This window comes from Natrix helvetica (assembly GCF_964273705.1).
Source record: "Natrix helvetica genome assembly, chromosome: 13".
NCBI classification, from domain to species: domain Eukaryota; kingdom Metazoa; phylum Chordata; class Lepidosauria; order Squamata; family Natricidae; genus Natrix; species Natrix helvetica.
Window position 1 is genome coordinate 17697296 of NC_138557.1, and position 20553 is coordinate 17717848.

General features: G+C 50.8%; 1 protein-coding gene across 1 annotated transcript; it reads left to right on the forward strand.

Moving 5' to 3' along the window:
* The first annotated feature begins 414 nt into the window (after nucleotides 1-414).
* Nucleotides 415-19297, forward strand: IL21R (interleukin 21 receptor). Its single transcript, XM_081965396.1, has 9 exons — nucleotides 415-622; nucleotides 9641-9809; nucleotides 12250-12364; nucleotides 12759-12955; nucleotides 13572-13726; nucleotides 14594-14765; nucleotides 15088-15181; nucleotides 15634-15706; nucleotides 17907-19297. The coding sequence occupies exons 2-9, from the start codon at nucleotides 9764-9766 to the stop codon at nucleotides 18735-18737; spliced, it is 1683 nt and encodes a 560-aa protein (XP_081821522.1). The 5' UTR covers nucleotides 415-622; nucleotides 9641-9763; the 3' UTR covers nucleotides 18738-19297.
* The last annotated feature ends 1256 nt before the right edge of the window (nucleotides 19298-20553 follow it).

Sequence of the window (20553 nt, forward strand, 5' to 3'; positions counted from 1 at the left end):
ATTCAAGGCTCCCTGGTGAATGTTGTGAGCCTTCGGATCTAGACAGGAAGGGCACCCTGTTGCCTCTGTTGGCCATGTAGAGCAGGGCTCTCCAACCTTGGCAACTTTGAGATTTGTGGACTTCAACTCCCAGAGTTCCTCAGCCAATTCTGGGAGTTGAAGTCCACAAGTCTTAAGCTTGATAAGGTTGGAGACCCCTGATGTCGAGGACACTTCTGGCCAGTTCCGTGCTAGCCAAACATCGTTGCAGGGAGGTTGTCTGCTAGTAGCACAGAAGGTGACATTGTCTCCACACAAAGCCCTCCTTGATGCACCTGTGGCCACCCTTCCTCTGCAACTGGAATCCCAGGGCTTCCACCTCCGAATGAGGCCAGGAGCTGCTTAGCTGAGGGCAGGCAGTCCTGGGGTGCCAGTTGGTATTTGAAGAGGCCACGTGTGCCTTGGAAGGTGAGCTGGCTTGGACATTTTGCTCCCCGTCATTCACCACTTCCTTTTTCCGCTACAGTAAATGTGGGGCAGGCAGCTCTGGTGTCTAGAAATGACTCACTGACTTCAGGAGCTGTAGTTGATGAAGCTACGTGAGCTTACTGGAATACATGGCCGCCTGAGTAGAACGCAAACGGTAATGCTGGGCACTGGGCAGAGGCTGGGAGGAGGGGGTCTTTCTCCTTGGCTTCCATAGTGGGTTCTGATTGGGATAGTGTGGTGTCCAGATGGCATCACAGTGAATGCCTGGCATGGCTGATGGGCAGCAACGGCCTCTCTTGGAGACCTCCAGGACTCTGGTTGGCCGCCTTTGGCTTTCTGATGTCCACTGCAATATTCAAGAGGGACAGAAGATGTGAGTGGTCAGGCTGACCCTCTCCCCTGGGAGAACCAGTGTGCAAATTTGAGTTTCTCTGGAAAGAGATGTCAGCCAAAAAACACTCCTCAATTTCAAGGGCAAGAAATGCACAGCAAATGTCTGTTAACGGAAGAGGGATGCGGAAAAAAGCAACCTCAGAATTAAACTACCTAGAGAGAGAGAGAGGGTTGAGGCAGGGGATCAATCAATCCTCCTGACTTTGTCTTAGGCAATGGATTTTGACCTAGTTGTGTGTGTGTCTGAGGCCTTGAGCTAGTGAAGCCAGGTGAGTTGACATCTGGGGAAGTTTGTTGAGCTCTTGCCATATCCAGACAATGATATGGCGGTTTGGTAGAGTTGGCGGTTGTTGTACGCCGCCCTGAGTCCTTTGGGAGAAGGGCAGCATATAAATCCAATAAAATAAAATAAAAAACAGACAAGTAACAGTGGGGTGAAAATTCAAGACAGGCGTGCTTGGGGGGGAGGGGGCGAGGGGGGGAAGAAGGGCAACTGCTCCTAAATCCATCATATGGGCCACGGGGGCCTCTCCAGCTGATCTGCAGAGTGTGGCTTAGAGCAAAAGGCTGCCTTTGAGAGGCTGTGGATGCTCCAGGAATAATTGGGCAGAATAACCTTATTTGCTATCCTTTCCAGCAAACTTAAAGCTGCTTACATGAAAAAAGGTCTGAAAAAAGATTGATTGATTGATTATGATTGACTGCCATTGAGTCAGCCTTGCCTACTCTCTTAGTTGACCCCACAGGTAGATCATTTTTCCAGGGGGATCTGACCCCACCTTGGTCTTTGAAGCCTCCTAATGGTGCTTCCATGCACAGCCACCGCAACTGAGCCCATCCACCCTGCTATCAGTTCTCGTCTTCTCCTCCTTCCCAGCACAGCAGCCTTTCCCAGAGAGCTGGGTCTCAACAATGTGTCCTAAATAGGATAATTTGAGGCTAACCATTTGTCCCTCGAGTGACAGCCCTGGCTTATTTTGTTTGATGATCCATTGATTTCTTTCTTGACCATCCACAATCTCCTCAGGAGTCTTTTCCAAGACCAATTCAAATTAATCAGTACCCTTCCTCTCCTCTTTCTTTAAAGTTCACTTTTTGCTTCTCTAGAGCGTATCAGCCGACACAATTCTGACTTTTGTAGGTGCAGACTGGATATCACCACCTTTGAATACCTTTTCCAAAGCCTTCATGGCCGTTCTACAAAATGCTAATCCACAGAGAGCGTTTTGGCCGCTCGTTCCTTTGGCGATGAGAGTCAAGCCTAAGAGGCAGAAGCTCTAAACCACTTCAGTGTCTTCATTATGGCTGCAGTACCTGTTGCCGTTAGTTTGTCCTCTTTATATTTAATATTTAGTTTCACTTTGCCCTTTGACTTGCATTACTAGAGACCGCAGATCCTTTGCATTTTCAACTATCAGAGTGTCAGGTTACTGACGTTTCTTCCTCTGCTTTTAAGATGCTCTTCCAATTCAGCTTCTCTTGATGTATCTTGCATGTATACTGAACAAAAATGGGCTACTTTAGTGAATAAGAGCCAAGAACCTCAAACTGCTGGCTCTTTTTCTGTCTGCAATTCACTACTAGTGTTTTAAGTTAGGCATTTTGCACACACTGCTGTCAAATTCCATTAATTTAGTTTCACCCTACAATAGACCTTTTACAATATGTATTTGTTTATTTGCTTATTTAGTTACTTATTCACTCACTCACTCATTCATTCATTCACTTTTTCACATTTCTGAACCAGCCATCTCTTTCAAATACAGATTCTGATGTTTTATTGGTGTGCAATAACGTTACAATATTTTAAAAACTATATAAAATTAATTTTTTAGAATGAAAGTGTTTTATTTGATATACTTTAAAAAATTGATACATGAAGCCGATTTCTCTAGGGGGAAAGGAAGCAGGGGAAAAGGAAGAAAAAAATGTGTTGGTTATGTTCGCTGCTTTGAGTTATTTGTAAAAGTAATAAAGGTGTGATAAAAATAAATGAATGAATATATGAAGTAGAAAAATAAAATTTCCCATCAATCTATAAGTTAACAGTTGTTTTGGAAAAAAAGGGGTCGGGGGCTGGCGAGTGTGTGGGTGATAGAGAGAGAGAGAGAGAGAGAGAGAGAGAGAGAGGGAGGGAGGGAGGGAGGGAGGGAGGGAGGGAGAGAGAGAGAGAGAGAGAGAGAGAGAGAGAGAGAGAGAGAGAGAGAGAGACTGTCCCAGGTGCCTGGGATGCCATCTTGGTGGGGGGGTCTGGAATGAGTTGGTAATGCTTGAAGAAGTACATAGACAAGGTTTTCAGGTATGTTCAGCCTTGAAGGAGAGGGCACTGCGCCTCCTCAAGAGGCTGTCCTTAGAGCCAACACTTTTAGGTAACTATCATGTAGGAAAGGCTGTTGGAAAGGTAAGTCTGCAGAATTCCTGAGAAACTGGATTATCTAGTCTCATTTAAGACTAGAACTCAATGCAGAGATTGTACATCCATGCTTGTTCTCCTTGATCTCTCCACCCTTTTGATGCCATCTACCATAATATCCTTCTGGATGGGCTCTGGGAACTGAGAGGTGGTGGCACTATTTTACAACACTCTTCCTCCATTGAGGCCAATTCCAGTCTCTCCCTAGGTTCCACCTTTGAGATGATACCATGGAACTCTGTCTCTGCTTTCCTCTTGTTCCAACATCTACATGAAACCGATGGGTGAGGTCCTTCACGGCAGATTTAGCTTTAGGCTAAGCTTGGTAGACACTGGTCCAGGGCACCAAAATTGAGGATATGTCAATGCTGCCTCTTGTTCCAAATAATTCTCATTGGCTGGAAATGACAGCATCAGTTAATTTTATTTAGGTTTTATCCCAGTGCCTAGAGGTTGTGTGGAGTCTAATGGGGAGGACTCAATCTTACCAAGACCCATTGGCCATAGAGACTAAGGCCACTTAGATCTGGCACCTCTTACCTTTAACCTTGGATAGGGTTGCACCTCCCAACTGAGTAGCGATGAACAGCCATGGGAGTATTCCTGCTCAATGAGCAGGTGGTGGCTGAGGCCAGGAAGTCCTGTGTGCAGCGTGTCTGGCGGGCCAGTTGTGCCCTCTCTTGGATCAGGAGGTCCTTCAGAGAGTCATTCATGTCCTGGTTGCCTCACAGCTTGACTATTGCCATGCACTCTGTGTGGAGCTGTCCTTGAAGGCCACTTGAGAGCTTCAGCTGGTGCAGAACGCAGCATCACAAGCATTGATGGGCACTTTGCATATGGCTCTTTTGCTTTGGGACTTGCACCATTTGCCAGTTGGTTTCCAGGTAGGGTTCCTGGTTAAAGTCCTACATGGCATAAGTCCTGGGTGTTTGGGGGCCAGCCAGCCTCCATAGAGACTGCTCAGCTGATACTCACTGACTGGGCAGTGCCCCCCGGGCTCCTTGGATTAAACAGGGTCATCAATGGTGAGCTGGAAGCAGGCCTTCTTGGTCATGGCACCTGCCCTTTGGAACGCAGTTCCCCCCTAAGGTCCAGGAGCACTGAAGAGCAGGCCGTTCTGCCGGGCCTGGGCTAAGGTGGCTGGAGCAACCTCTGGATGTTCTGTGTGGTCTCCTCAATTCACCTCTTTTCTTTTCTGGTCTAATTCTTTGATTTCCTTTTTATGACAGTTTCTTATTCTCTTGATCATATTCTGACTCTGCCGGAATCTCTGGACTGGTCAGTGCCAAGTCAGATCAAACAAATAAGGATTTCCAATTGCAAATTCAGGCATGATTTTGGCATGAAGTGAGGGCGATCATGTGACTGGTAAAAAAAAGGTCCCCAGGCATATTCAGGGCATGGGTGGGTGCAAATGGGGCAGCCCTCTAACTCAGGGGCCCCTAACCTTTTGGGCACCAGGGACTGGTTCCGTGGAAAGAGGTTTTTCCACAAACCAGAGGGGGACTGGTTTTGCATGCCATCCGCATCCTGCGGATGGGGCTTCGCTTGTTTGCGCAGCCAGGTTTCTGGCATGCCACAGCCCGATGCAGGAAATTGGGCTGGGGATGGGAATCCCTGCTCTAACTGCCCTTAGTCCCCTCCTTTGCCCTATTCTGCTTCCTTGTAGTTTTTCTTTGTACTTTCGTACAAATGCAGCTGTGTTTTTACTCAGGAGTCATTTGGGTTTCATCAGCTACAATTTCAGGTCCATTTTTAAGTCCTACGACTAAGTCAGGGGCCTCACAGCTGCCCCTTGACTTCTCTTTCCTAAAGGACGAATAAGAAGGGCCAAGACTGGATCTTGTGAGTCCTTGCTAGATAGTCTGCAGCTGAGTGATGATGACGTTATCTGGTCAGTTGAATCCGACTCTTGGCGATTCTCTCCAGGTCTCTCCGCGTCTTCCGGTCTTGCACCCTTTCCTTCAGTTGTTCTTGCTTTGGCTGGTGTCGGCCTTGATGGCATCCAGCCACCCTGTTCTCCGATTGGCCATTTTCCTTCCCCTGCTAACTCTTCCCAGCATTACTGCTTTCTCCAGTGATCTGGCTGAGTGCTATTTTCAAACCAATTCAGTGTTTATTTAATTGCGGTGGCAGCCAGCTCACTCTTTAACTAGCTTACTAATCAGAATGTTACATTCTTTGTCAAGCGGTTTCATAGAATCAAGATATGATACCCTAAGGAAGTTACCAGATTGAACAGTCAGATAATCTTACTTTGGCAAGTCTCGTTTCTTGATAAATAGATGCTCATTTCTGGTAATTGCTGCCTGGTTCTTAACATCCAGCCCTCCATTAACTGCTGCACAATATTGCCAAGTCCTAATTCAAACTGAGTGGCCTGAAATCTGTAGGTTTTCTCCGTCCCACTTTTGAAAATGGGGGCCTTATTTTCTCTTCTCCAGCCACCTGGCTGCTATGCTGCGACTCAAACAGGGATATTGCACAAACGTTCCTCCATTCCATCAGCTAATTCTTCCCTTGTCCTATGTCACAATTCGAACTGGTTCTGGAAATTTAAACTCAATTAAAGTACATAAGAATGATTGGATTCTGCTTATATAAGACTTCAATCCTGGCTCCTCTTCTCTCTTTTCAAAATCTTGCTTATTTGTTCACATCAAAGAACTGTTGGAATCTGACCTCTGTCAAGATTAACGTTATTTACAAAGCCTTACTCTCCACCTCAATCTCTTCTTTCCCAACATCACCACTTACTTCATTTGAACAGCACAAAATAACAGAGTCTGAAGGGACCTTGGAGGTCTTCTAGTCCAACCCCCTGCTCAAGCAGCAGACCTTAGGCCAGTGGTTCTCAACCTTTTCTTCACCACGGACCACCTATAAATACCTTCTGTAGCCATGGACCACGAAGACTTAACTCAAGATTCAAATTATAACGTTTCTTCAAGTCTTCGCGGATCCCCTGTGATGACATTGCGCCCCCCATCCCAGTGGTCCACAGACCACCGTTGAGAAGCACAGTTCCAGACCATTCCAGACAAATGGCTGTCCAATCTCTTCTTTAAAACCTTCCGTGGAGGCCAGCCGTTCCACTGATTGATTGTTCTCACTGTCAATCCTCCCACCTAGCAACCATACTACCCCCACAAGCAATTCTAAAGCCCCACATGGACTGCCATAACTTCAGCATTTCCCACTAGGCCTCTGACTTCCATTCTGTAGTTTCGTTAACATCTTCCATAAACTTGGACTCTTCTAGTTCAGCCCCCCAGCCAAGGCAGGGCTGCTCTAGTGATGGAGCACCCACAACTCCAGGAGGCCTGGGTCTGCTTTGGCTGAAGTCCTTGACGCTTAAGTTGTGGTCCTTGGCACCCCAGATTCAGATGAGGTGTTACCGAATTATATGACGTTCAGCAGTTACTAAAACTTACATTGGTCCCACTACAGTAGTAAATTATCCCATATGCAAATGCATCCTCTGTAGCAAGGTTCCCATTTCCCCTTAGAAAACATCAACCGTCATCCTAGCCCCACTTTAGATTTTCTCTTGATGACAGACTCATTCCAAGTCAGCCCCACAACTCTCTACACAACTTCTACTACTACTACTACTACAGCATCTTTTACTCTGGAATAACTCAGCAGGCCTCTCTCTCCATCTGGGTGGCTGACTGCAATGATCCAGCCAAGGATGTCAAACTTGATTTCATTGAGGGCTGCATTAGTGTTTGACCTTGAGGCCCAGGGTGGCCAGCTTGATATCACTTGTGTCGGGGGAACCTGTGGCAGCCTGAGCGCTCTGCCAAAGAAAACAGGCTCCCGAGCTGCGTTTTTGGCTGTGATTGCCTCCTGCAACCCTCTGCCAGCAAAAACAGAGCTCAGGAATGCTGCGTTTTCGCTGGCAGAGCACCAATCCTTCGTTATTTCCAGGACGGCCCTGTTGGCCAGATTTAAACACAGCACAGGCCAGATCTGGCCCCGGGGCCTTGAGTTTGATGCCCCTGTTCTACTTCATCTAAATGAACTCTCGACAGCATGAAAAGCCCTCAAAACGACTGAGGTATATTTTCTGAGGCAATTGTTCAAGTAGCTACTGACAAGACCACTTGCATTCACTGCTTCTCTGGAAAGGAGCAGACGAGCAGCTTCTCTTGGGGAGGATTCCTTTGCTCGCCAGAGTAATTCCCCAAAATCAACAAGATGAGTCAATCCCCGTCTTGATGACTCCACAGTGCCCACACCAACCCATCTCTGCTCTGGGTGGCACAGAATTGCCCATAACGTTGGCTGTTCCATTCCCCCTACAGCGTTCCCTGCACCTCAGGACTTGGAGGATTCAATGGTTTCCCCAAGGATATCACAGAAATTCTAGGAACAACTAAGTTTCCAATTATCCACTGGGAAGATTGCAGGGCCAAGGAGAGGCTTTCCACAGCAGGAGCTCTGTCCATCCACAGGGGCTGCTGTGCGTTGTAAGCTTTCCACTTTCTCTGGCCGGCCATTCACAAGGGTCACAGAGCTCACCTACAGAGGTTTCTTCCCAGAAATCACAGTAGTTCACATTCCAATTGCAAAAAGTCCATGTTTTCTCAGTCTTTATAACACCATTTTTTAAGACTGCGAAATCACTCTGCATCCTACATACAAATGGTCCCCACTTAGGGACAACAATTGGGGCCAGAAGCTCTGCTGCTACTATGCGTCACAGTACCTGAGCGAATCATGTGAGCATGGCACACTTACAATATTTTTTCCTATCCAGTCACTAAGCAAGCCATTAAGTGAGTTGACCTCTTTCCTTCATGGGAGGGAACAGTATCGGTTTTCTCCCGTCTTCTGGGACCTCACCAGCTCTCCAGGGGTTCTCAGAGATAACCCAAAGTTTACCTTGGCTTCTTTTTTTCAGTCTCCCTCTGGCCTGAGGGATTTCCGTTAATTAACTGTCCTTTATCCTCTCCTGGTCCAACCAATACCTGCCACGTCCTCCTTCCACTAGTGGGACAACCACGGAGAGCCAGAGTTCCATTTCCTTCCTAAGAAATCTAAACTATGAGTTGCAACTTTCTGCCTTTTCACCCTTATAAGCTTTTTACCCCTTTCCATTTCACCTTTCTCTTCATAACGGTCTGACAGCCTCTTTGCATGTCTGGCATACGCCAAAATTCCCTTTTATTTTCTCCCTGGTTTGAGCATTTCTTCCCTCAGCTCATTCTGTGCATCAGCCTTTTGGCCAATCCCTGGAGTTTCTGATTGCTGTCTCAGATCGTCCTCTTCTTGGACATTTGTATATATATATATATATCCTTCTTCTTTTCAGTATGCAGCTAGCCCCGTGTGTCTCACACCAACCTCCCACTTAGAACACGGCAGTTGCTCCTTTAGTATTTCATGTCCCATTTTTCTTTTTTCTCTTTCGGTATTTTAAACCATTGGATCTGACATTTCAAAATCCGTTGTTCTGAAATCTAACATTCAAGACTGTTCCTTCTTTCTTTGTTACCATGAGTTCGAGGACTTTTTCCTAATATTTGAAATACTTTCAATCAACTTGGCTCTTGGTAAGGAGTAGGCGGGCACTTTATTCCATTTCCCACCTTCTGACACATGAAAATGTTGACAAGAGAGGATAGAAATTGGCTAGACTTCTCTCTTGGCAGAGTTAGATTCCCAGGAGACGTTGCGGCAACTGAAATCGCCCATGACCACTCCTGCAATGCTGCTGGGTCTTTCCCATCACCTTGTTCAGAGTCTGGGGCTCAAAGAGGACTAGGGAGTAGCCTACAAAGCCTGAGTAGGGAAGGTGGGAAATTTAGCCACAACAAAATCAAGCCTTTCTCTCTGATGAACAGAACAGAACAGAATACTTTATTTGGTCAAGGTTGATTTGTCTCCAGTGCTAAGTTCTGTGTACATGCAAAATGACAAAGTAATAATAATCATAATAACAATGTAATTATATTCATAACTATGATACTAATAAAAGAAGAAAGTAGGACAAATGAGAAGGATAATAGTAATACAGACATACCATGTGGGTAAACAGACATAAATCAGTACTGTGGAAATTAGATGTTCAACAAGACAACAAGAGAAAAGAAAATTATGGAAAATTCCAAATAACCCTGGATGAAATCCTATCCTCTTAGGACTGGAGGACAAGATCGACCCTGTAAAACCATCGGAAATTCTGCGTAGGTGACCAATGTGCTGTACTTACTCTGTCTGATTTTGAGGCCTTGGGCTTCCTCTGGGTTGATGAGATGGCAGGCTGGCTGAGGGAAGGGTTGCAAGCTTGGTCCTCTGCTTTGAGTTGGGAAATAGTCCTGTCCCTGAAATACAAATGTCTCTGCTGTCTTCCGATAGGCCTGCATCTGGGGCCCCGAAAGCTCTGCCTCGTGACTTGCCACCACTACTGACTCTTCTTGACCAAGACGCAGAAGAAGCCAGTGGACCAGTCCTAATAGGAGGAGGAGGAAGAGGAGGAGGATGCGGCTGGGCCCGGTGGCTGTGGTGCTGCTTCTCCTTCAGCACAGTAAGTGGCCTTTGTCACCTGGCTCTACATTTTGAGGGCCTGTTCTAGCAACACACTTGTGTCATCCAGAGTGACCTACAGTTACAAAAGCCTGCCTGGACAGCCCCCATTGTCCAAAGAGTCTGGGGTACCCAGTTTCATTTGTCAGAGCCACTCGGTTCTCCCTTCCAGCTGAGCACAAATCAAAAGCCCAGAGCTGCACTTCAGGCAGAGGTGGGATTCTACTGGTTCAGACCTGGGTTCGCCACCTGCGCCTGGCTCTATGGAATCCCATTTAGGCCTTTCGTTCTCCAAAAGCACACGCGCAGAATGCATGCACGTGCTCACATTTGAGAACAGGTAGGGAAGGTAAGTATCTACCACCCCTGACTTCAGGGTAACACCTTATATCCAGGACCCAAGTCTGGGGTGGAGGTCTGGATTTCTCTCCCCCCATTTCTACAGCTGTCCAAAATGTTTCTGCCTGACCTGCTCCGAAATGAGGTTTAATACACATCCATTACTGCTGATGAGTTTGATCACAGCGGCAAAACACCCAAGCAAAAAAACATTGCAGGTCTTCCACAGGTGCTAGGAAGGACTCTCGCCTGTCAAGCCAAACGTCACCTAGGAAGCCTTGCCTTGGGAAGCGGCTCGGTTGCCATGGGACCCCTCAGAGATAACCAGAGAGATGCTCTCCTGGCTGCCCCGTGCACCGGCAGGAGCAAAGGCAAACCAAGGCTTAGTGGGTCAAAGGGACAAATCTGGCTTTATCCAAATAGCCAGCAGCCCTGGCGTTTCGCTTTTCGGGCGCACCTGCTTCCTTCCACCCTCAAAAGCATCCTGGCTGGACAGCACAGGGCCCGACTTGCACCTATCTGCAGGTATCAGCAATGCAGCAGTTGGGGGAAAGCTCTTCCCCCAGTGCCCTACAACGGATGGACAGATGAACAAGTTTGTGTACTCACAAGCAAATCCCATGCAAGTCATAACCAAGGTGCTTCAAATCACCTCTCCACTTGTGTACTAGAAAAGTGATGTTTGTATCTTTGCTGGTTTGTGTATCTTTGTCTCCCTTTACCTCTTCTCCCGTCTGCTGCTTCCCTGTGCCTGGGGAAGGAGGACCCGCTATCTGTACATCAAAAGCTTGGTGCAGAGAGGAAAAGCCAAAGGAAATTGTGAGGGGGAAAATTTCTGAAATATTAGGGACCAGAAAGGCCATTTCTTAGTATCTTGTTTATTAATTTAGTTATTTTAATCAACACTCCACTGAGGCTATGCAAAAGCTTTAAAACCACGCTAGAAGCCAGTGGCGAGTTTCAGTGCTAATGTAAGACTGATTAAAACGTAAAGTTGGTACTACAACAGTACTACAAAATGTGGTGACTGTGCTACTGTGCAATTGTGGCAGACACCGTGTGCCCATTTGGCCAAAGGGACAGAAGGACATGGCAAAATATCTCCCCCCTCCCCCCCCCCCCCCGATGTCTGCATGGAAAAAGCAGGAAGTCAACCAGGAACTGTTAGCCTAACGCTCTTCCCTGCCTTTTCTCCACCTCGCCTGCAACCTTCCTGGGGACTGTTGGCCAAACCTGACTCTAGGTTCTGCCTCAGTTTACCTTTTCCAATAAGCAACCGAGTCGGAAGATAATTTAAAAGAAATTATTAGAGTACTCTGATAAAGTGGGCTCTCCCTATGAAAAGGGGAGTCAGGAAAAATGGATTGCATTGACTTTTACAAGTAGCACCACAAAGGACTTCAAAGTAACGTCGATTACTTTAGAAATAGTCCCCTGTCTAATTACATCACAAGAGTTACAACATCCAATAATATGTGAGAAAAGCCATAGAAAAGAGCATTGCATTTCGAGTAAAAGAAGTAAGAGAAACATTTGGAAAGGAAAAACATACAAATGGATTTGGGTCTGGCACCTTCTCAGAGCTTCCCAAGGTTCGGCTTGAGAATTTCCTTTGTTCACTGAGAAGTGTGAGAACAGTGGAAAAGGAAACTGGGATCTGCAGAGTACCCAGTGCTCTCCTGCCATTCCTGGTTTCTGAAAGAGAGGCTTTTACTTGAAGGGGAAGGCTTCTGGCAGACTATTAAGAATACATTTGGAAAAAACAAATTTAAAATACAAGAAAACCCTTGATTGTTAGCCAGTGCAACAGTACTACAAAATCCATGTTTCAAGTATTACAAAGTCCATCCAGTGCAGCCCTCAGGATGCTACATTGCTGGATTTTCATTGCTGGAAATGCAGGGGTCTGGAGGTCTTTCTGCAGGTGCCCACCCAGCCACCCAGTGACTCTGAACAAAAAGGGCTTCCGGGACAAAGCAGGAGACCCAGCTGCTGGCAAGGGGGGAGCTCTTAGAAACAGGGGGGGTCAGGCTGGGCCTTCGTGGCCTTTGGGAGACCTGTGGCACCGCAACTGACGTGGCAGCTTCTTGCTTTCTGCACAGCCTCCGCGTGCCAGGAGCTCACCTGCTTCGCGGACTACATCCAGCGGCTGGAATGCACCTGGGGAGGTGGCCTCAGCCCGGCTCACAGGGCCCAGTACAACCTCACAGCACAGTGGTAGGTATGAGGATGAGGCCCTGCGCCTGCCCCACCCCCCTCAGCCCCCCAGGCCCTCCGGTCCATCCAAAGCGCAGGAGCCTCAGCTGCAGCCACTCCCCAGCCGGGCTCTGTTAGCCTGGACAGTCGACCTGCATGGCCAAATCCATGCCGGGGATCAAGGGGGGGGCGGGGAAGCAGCCTTCCTGTTGCAAGGGATCCTCCTTAAGGGGCAGGTTGGGGGGGGGGTTTGCAGTCAAGAGCTTCAGCCTTCTACCTGCAGAGCAGGAGGAAGCCCACAATGCCTCTTGGGAAGGGGGGGGATCGGGCATTTCGCTCCCCTCCTGCAAGCCCTCCACGGTCCCTGGGAAGCAGCCTCTTTGTTGGACTCTCCCAAGACTTTCATTTTTCCCAGGAACTGTGGGGATGGTGGGAGCTGCTCCTTCAACCTTACCACCAGCAATGCCACCCACGCACGCTATGCCTGCTTCTCCGAGCAGAAGCTCTGCTTTGCCACCAACACCTTTGAGGTCAGCATCACCACAACTCCTGCGGAGGACCCTTCGCGGCTGCCCCGAGGTTGCAACAGGACGTTCCTGTTCCAGAACCACAGTGAGTGCAACCAAAGACCTGTGCTAGAACTCCCGGGCAGGTGCGAGAGATTCAGCAGCCGTGTGCAGCTGGACAAAGAGGCCCCAAAGGCCGCCCATGGGGCATCGCCCGGTGCTGCTTTCCTTGTGATCCTTTTTTCCTCCGTGACACCCCCCCTTCCCAGAGCCTCAGGGAGCCTCCGGCTGCTCCTTGCCCGGGATCTGCTTTCCTGGAGCAAGCGGGAGGGCCGCAACATGGGCCTTGCTTGCTGTCTTTAAGGGCCTTGCAGTGAAGAAGCTGAGCGCAGTGAAGTTGCTCTGGTGCTCAAGGCCACAGTGTTTGTACACAACACACGCAAAGACAAGGCTGCAAAGAGCAAGACGAGGCCAGAAAACAGGCTTTTCTTTAATGCCTCTAAAAAGCCGTTTCAGCAGCTGCCCAAGTGAACGTGGTCTCTGGCTGCGCAGAAGACAGCAAACCAAGGACTCAGACGGGTTTTGGAGAGGGAGTTAAAGGGGGGGGGGGTTGCCCCTTCGGCCCTCTGGGCCACCTTCATCCTCTCGTCCTTGGATGGGTGCGTGGGTGGGGGAATGCCCCCTGCCGAGGGGTGCCCCAGTGTGGCTTCTTCCCTTCCCAGTTAAGCCATATCCGCCAATCCACCTGGCCGCAGCGGCCTCGTCTGCCGGCTACACCCTTTCTTGGGAGACCAAATACCTGGACCCTGAGTACCACTTACTGAGCGACAATCTGCAGTACGAGTTGCGGTACAAGGAAAAAGGCTACCCCTGGCAGGTGAGGAGGCAGAGCGGGAAGGGGGGGATTCAAGGGATGGGGCTCGGGAGGTCATCCAAAGGCACCCGCAGGGAGGAGTGACAGGGGGACCAGCCAATCGATCCAGAGCAGCCTATGGCTGGCCCATCCTCCTCGAAGGGCAGCAGGTCAGCTCTGGGCTTCAGCGGCCCCAGAGCAGAGCAAGCCATCCAAAGCCCCCAGCCAGGCAGCAGCTCCGTCCCAGGAGGGTAGGGGGGAGTCTTCCCTCCCACCTGCTCTTGGCCGCACCAGTGAGAACAATCCCCCATTGGAACAGAAGTTGCCTTCAGTTGTCGTGGGAGAAGTTGTGCCTCCATCACGGGAGGTTTCCAAGAAGAGACTGGACTGCCCTTTGTCAGAAACGGTGGAGGCAGGGTCTCCTGCTTGGATGGGGGGTTGGACTAGATGACCTGCAGGGTCTCTTCCAACTCTGTTAATCTGAAAGGGATCGAGGCCCCGTAGCCATTCCTCCAAACATAGCCCAGTGGGACTGAGATTCGAGAACATGGTTGAGTCTTTCTGCTCTCCCCAGCAAGCCATCATCTCATGGTAGCTCAGGAGGGGGGCGGGGGGGGGGCTGCTTTGAAAAAAACCTCAAGAAATAACCGCTGGGGCCTAATCAAAGTCAGGGCTGCCTAGAACATCCCCTGGGGCAATTTTTGGCATGGCTGGACATCCTCCCCACCCCCATCCCTCAGAGACTGTTTTCCGAGGACGATTTGGGCTTTTCTCTGGCTGGCTGGAGAAGAGGGGCAATGGCGGTCAGCTTAATCCCGCAACTCCTGGGGGTTCTCTCTGGGAGCTCAGAAAAGCGCCCCAGGAGTTCTCTCCTCCTTTTCCTCCGTGCAGGAGCAGAGCCAGAAATCCCCCCTGCAGGACCTACGCAGTTTACGGCTTCTGCCCCAGGAGTTGGAGCAGGACACCGAGTATGAGTTCCAGGTGCGCTCAAGGCCAGCCTCTCCTTACCAGGGAACGTGGAGTGACTGGAGCCCCCTCGCCTCCCTCAAGACCACACACAAGGGTGAGCCCCCTGCCCTGCCCTGCCTTCTGCACCTTCCCCCTTCACAGCCAGGATGCCGGGGGGGGGAGGCAGTCCAGGCACGTCCCCCTGACCTCAGGCCCCTCTTTGGGCTTTTCCGTGTGCGAGGGCTGCCTGGCTTCTCCTGGGTTACCCAGTTACCTTCTCAGGGCAGAGAAGCCAGTTTCTGGAGAGTGAAGGATCTTCCCCACACCTACATCCTGACCGCCAACCTGGCTTCCGGAGCCTTCCTCAGCAGCAGACTCGCTGCACCAGCTGTTCAAGATTGGGAGGCCAAAGTGACCCTTTCCCTTCCCTCCTTTAGCCTCGGAGCCTGGCACAGTCCAATGGCTGGAGGTGTTCTTACTGGTGCTCAGCTCCATTGTTGCCCTCATGGCCTTCCTGGGGTGCCACCAGAGGTGAGTGACATTGCAGGAGATGCCTTGTGCAGCCCATGCAGCTTTTCCACGTCTCCTTCCACTGCAGGGATCCCCCCCCCCCCATGTGTTGTTTTCACCTCGGACTCAATATCCAAGCCAAGATGAGCTGCGTGTGCTGGGTCTGGTGTGCTTTGCTCCTGCGAGCATCTCAAGAGGCCAACGGCAGAGGCCGGGGAGCAGAGACTCATCAAGAATATCCCAGGGTGCAGATGAGCTCTTTGCCTCATGATGGCCTGGGGGTCATGATCGTCCTCCCTTCCAGGAAGACCAGCCACTGGGCAGGGCAAAGACCCCAGTTCAAGGCCCCTCCTGGGTTCAGGGACTTGAGAAACAAAAGTTGCTGAATGACTCAGGGATGGGGCTCCTGCTCAGCACTCGGCCTTTAGCAGGTGGGACGACATCTGCTGACCGCCTGCCTTCCCCCCTCACAGGTTGTGGAAGAAGCTGGACTGTTTCACCCCCAGCCCAGCCCCCTTCTTCCAGCCCCTCAATGGAAACTTCAAGGTAAGAGCCACTCCTTGCCAGGTACCAACCAAAGTAATTTGTGGGAGGGGAGGGCTGCAGTTGCAAGGGGTGCCTGAGCCACCCAGCAGGGGCTTCCTGTGGCAGGAGGGCAGCCTGTGGGCAGCTCACCTGGCAGCTCAGTCGGTGAGGAAGCAGCACAGGTTAGTTTCTGCACCCCCCCCCCCTTCCTCCACCAGCCTATCGTGGCAGCTGCCCTACTCTGCCACCCTATGGTTTCCTCCATCACCCTCCTGTGGGCAGAGGAAAGCCCAAGCAGGCAACCCTCTTGGCTGAAGGAGGGAAGCTATTTCCTGCCTGAGCAAGCAGCTGAATCCCAGCACAAGGCGCACTCAAGTCTCACCCCTCCCCTGCATCAGGCATTGCAGTCGCCACCAGCCCCCGATTGCTTCTGCAGAGGTTCCTCTGTCCCACATCAGCAAAGGGAACACACGGGTGGCCCTTGCAGGTAGCGGAGAGGCCTCCGCCCTCTGTGTTGGGGAAAGGCAGCAGGACGGGTCTCCTAGGGCCGGCAGGCGGAGTCCATAGCAGAAGCTCAGGTCTTGCCGAGCTCCGAGGGGCAACCTCCCCTGGTCTGGCCAGAGTCCCCGGATGCTCTTGAGAACGGAGGGATAAAGGGGTGAGTTGGGGTGGGGGAGGATGGCTCAGGCCCAGGAAAAGTTTGGGGAATTTTAGGCTGTTCCTGGATCCCTTTAATATCACGGCTGCCAGAGGAACCTTCAGCGGCCTTCCAAGGTTCTTCTTCTCAAGGGCTCCAGCTGGACCTGAGACAGACAAGATCCCGCCTTTCACAGCTCTGCACCCCCACACACACACCGCATATCCTCCCATCTCATGGGACTGGGGGTCAATGACTATTTCAATCAAATAGTGGAATCAAATCGTTAAAGAAAGGATGCCAAAGGAGACCCAAAATAACATGTGAATAACAACAATTAAAATATTTAATTTAATAATTAAACTAAATTGAATTGTTGAATTAGCCCACAGCAAGTTGTTCCATGGTTGACTATGGTGAGTTGTCCCATCCGCTCATTGGGAGGGGCGGAGGAGAATAGCCAAAGTCCATGGACAATGTTTGGACTAAGGCAGAGATGGGTTGCTACTGGGTCACACTGGGTCGAGCGAAGCCATAGTGGAAATTGGGACTGAGTCGCCAAACTGGTAGTGACGGCAGGCTGGCCATGCCCCCGAACCAGTTGCCCAGTCACCCATGCTGTTGCCAGCATGTTTTTTAGTCATTTTATAGTGTTCTGCACATGCGCAGAACAATTGACAGGCAACTGCGCATGTGCAAGCAATGTGTGGTGAGTGAGTGAGCAAAGCTAACCGGCAGGAGCGCCGGCAGCAACCCATCCCTGGACTGAGGCCTTCCAGTGGACGGCCTCTGAGTCTGACCTAGTGCTTCCCCACTCCTCCTTAGCTTCTTATTCTTGCTGGTGTCATAGTGAACCTGCCACCCACAACTGCCCTCGCTCAGCGCAGGAGTCCGAAATCGAGAATCCCCAATCGACGGTTCTCTCTAGTGGGACCCATCCAAAGAAGGGGAGTCCACATCCACCCACCATCAAACCTCCCACCGTTAGGAAGGTGTTTTTCCCCTAAAGTGTGATCAGAATTATGCTGTTTGAGATTCATTCCTAACAGGATTTAGCCCTGAGTGGGTCACAGAAACTGCCCTCCTTCTGTGGGATGACAATCACCAGAAGAGAAGCGACTTCTGGAGCCTTCAAGGGCCGTTCCGTTGGGTTCCGTTGACCAGGCTATTCAGCTCAGAGCAGGCAGAAGGGTTTGCAGGAGTCCCATTCTGGGATGGCTGATTTAGAGGGGATGCCGGAGGATTTGTCTCCTCCGAAACATTTGTGGTTTGAGCTTCACAGGATTCCACCTTGTTTCCTACCCTGTTCCATATCTCCACAAACACCCTGGTCGTCTGGGGATTGAGAGGAGGGTCCTCCATATGCTGCTAGTCTTCAGTTCAGATGTTTACGATATCTCCAAGCGAGGCTGGCACGATGGCAGAGTAGACAAGAACGAAGGAACTGATCGTTCAAATACGACAAAGTTACCTTGGCAGCTGGTTTGTGCCCAGGGCAATATTCTCTGGAGCAACTAACTGCCCGGATGGCACCTCCTTCCTCTAGAGGTCGAACTGCATGCATTTCTCTTCTTCTCTCCACAGAAATGGGTGGGCGCTCCTTGCTCTAGGACCACCTTTGATGCCTTTGATTGGGGCATAGTTGTCTCAGAGATGTTTGCCATTGGACCCAAGCGCCTCCTCCTGAGCTGTGCCGAGGGAGACCGGAGTGATGGCCGGAATGGGCAGCCTCCAATGTCCACTCCGCTCCTGCCAGAACACCTGCAGGCCTTTGCCAAGGGCTGCAGTGCCACCTGGGAGCAGGGCTATGGCCACCTCTCCATTGGCACCGTCACGGTGGCGGAGGACTTTGCAACCCATTGCCCCCAGTGCAGCAGCGCCCACCCGAGCTGGGCCCTGGAGGAGGAGCTGCAGGAGCAGATGGAAACCAGTGAGAAGGAGGCCTATCGCGGCCTGCAGTTCGACAGCAGCAGCAGCAGCAGCCTTGGTCTGGGCTCCGGCCGTTTGCTGCTGGGGAACGAGATGCCCCTGCAGGACTCCTTTCCCTCTGGGCCGGCCTCCTGGACAAGCCACCCCCCCTTTGGCTCTCCCCCAGGGGCCCCGGGGGCATTCTTCAGTCTGCTGCCTGCCCCCTCGCTCCTTGGCCCCTGCCTCTCTGCCCCAGCCCCCCAGGAAGGCCTCTTCTGCCAGGGGCTGCCCTCTCCCGACTGGGAGGGGGAGAGCGACCCCGTCAGCGGCCTGGATCTGGACACCATGGACAGCGGCTTCGCAGAGTGCGAGTGCAGGAGCCCTGGCGATGAGGAGCTGGCAGAAATGCACCCAGGTTGCAGCTGCCACTCTGAGCCCAGCCCTGTTGTGGGGGAACCTGAAAAAGAGGAGTTTCTCCTGCCGAAATACGTCAAGCAGTGGATTTAGTCCCATGGCCCTGGGGGACTCGGGTCGGCTGAGCAGGGGCCGAGGGGAGGGGCTCAGTCCAAGAGAATCCCAGGCGCCTCTGCCAGCCCTTGCAGGATTTTTCTGCCCCAGAGGCTGGTGATGATGCCTCCCCTCCTTTGCCCCAAGCGCCCAGCTTTCCTTTTGGGAAGACGTGGCGCTGTCTCCAGGCAATGCGGGAACGGAGGGCTTGGGGCATCGAAAGCAAATGGGGGGGGGGGGCGAGTGGAACTGAGCTCCAGGGATCCCAGCCTGCACCCGGGGCTGAACTGGGCCAGTCCTGCCTTGGTTCCTCTTCCCTCCTTTAGGCCAAACTGCAGTCTGGGTGGCCTTTTGCTTCTGCCGAATGTTTAGTCGATAGAGATGTTTAAAGAGGAAGACTGGCCTACGAGGATTAGGGATCCCTCCCCGTGTGAATGTCTTGGATTGAGGCTTGTTCCGTGGGCTCCAGATTCCCTTCCTGCCCAGGCTGAACCTCTCTCAGACCACTAAGATGGACACCAGCCGTCCACTGACTACAAATAAAAGCTTCAGGAATTTTTGTCCTTGGTCCCTGGTGGTCTTCAGCCTCACAGAAGTGATCTGTTTAGCCACAGGGTGTGGCAGGGGGAGGTCACAATGCATTGTGCGATTGTCATTTGGCCACGCCATTGTAGCACACACACCTCTGTCTTTCTCATGCAAAGATTTGGTCATTTAGTGTCACATGCTGGGACAGAAGCATCATTCAACAAGAACATCTTGGGTTCTTTTAAAGTAAAAAGTTGTGTTCTTCTCAACTCAGCAGAATGTTAGGAAGGAAGGACATGAAAGGCTTTGGACCACCCTGAGGATGCTAGATTGAAGGTGACCAAGGTTGGTGGGGAGGAAGAAGTGGCAAAGGACAGCTGAGTTTGCAAATGGGCAGATCAAACCAAGGGCTGAAGAAGAGATGATCCAGAAACACACACACACACACCTCATCTCAATAGAGCCCAGTAGCCGGTCCTGGGCCTGCAGTGCAGACAGGCACCCCAGACACAGCCACCTTTGGGGCAGACGGCACTGCCACCAGAGGCATTTGCAACTGTCTAACCACCTGCGCTCCCCATGTGCAGCCCTTAACGGAGCTACATCTGTACATGAAGGAGAAGCATGCAGTGGGGACCTCGAGGTTCTGCTTTAGGCCCAGCACTCTTCAACATCTTCGTAAGTGATCTAGAGGAGGGGAAAGAAGGGAACCTATCAAATTTGCAGACAACACCAAACGGGGGGGGGGGGGGATTGATAACTCTTTAGAAGGACTTTGACACTGAGCCCTATCCAGCAAAATGCAATTTAGCATTCAGTGAGAAAAGTAAGATCCTACACAGAGGCAAGGAAAACCAAATACACAAGTATAGAGCAGGTGACACCTGCCCCAACATTAGCAAGTGTGAGAGGGATCTTGGAGTCCTAGTGGACAACCACTTAAATATGAGACAGCAGGTGCAGCAGCTGCCAAAAAAGCTAATGCAGTTCTAGGTTGCAGCAACAGAGGGAGAGTTTCAAGATCACAAGGAGTGAGACATTGCACTGGTGAGGCCATTCTTGGAAATTTGCATCTAATTCTGGTCACCAGTATATAAAAAGATGTTGAGACCATAAGGGGTCTGATGAGGGAAGTAGACATACCTAGTTCTCTCAACAAAGAGGAGGACTGGGGTGATATGATAGCAGTCTTCTAATACTTGAGGGTCTCACGGAGAAGACGGGGTCAACCTATTCCCTAAAGCACTAGAGGGCAGGAGAAGAAGTAACAGGTGGAAGATCATTAAAG

Excerpts from the sequence above, each read along its gene's own strand:
- IL21R (XM_081965396.1), top strand. The coding sequence starts at position 9,764 with ATGCGGCTGGGCCCGGTGGCTGTGGTGCTGCTTCTCCTTCAGCACA. Across the intron at positions 9,810-12,249 it reads GCTGCTTCTCCTTCAGCACA|CCTCCGCGTGCCAGGAGCTC; the intron begins GTAAGTGGCCTT and ends CTTTCTGCACAG. Across the intron at positions 13,727-14,593 it reads AAAAAGGCTACCCCTGGCAG|GAGCAGAGCCAGAAATCCCC; the intron begins GTGAGGAGGCAG and ends TCCTCCGTGCAG.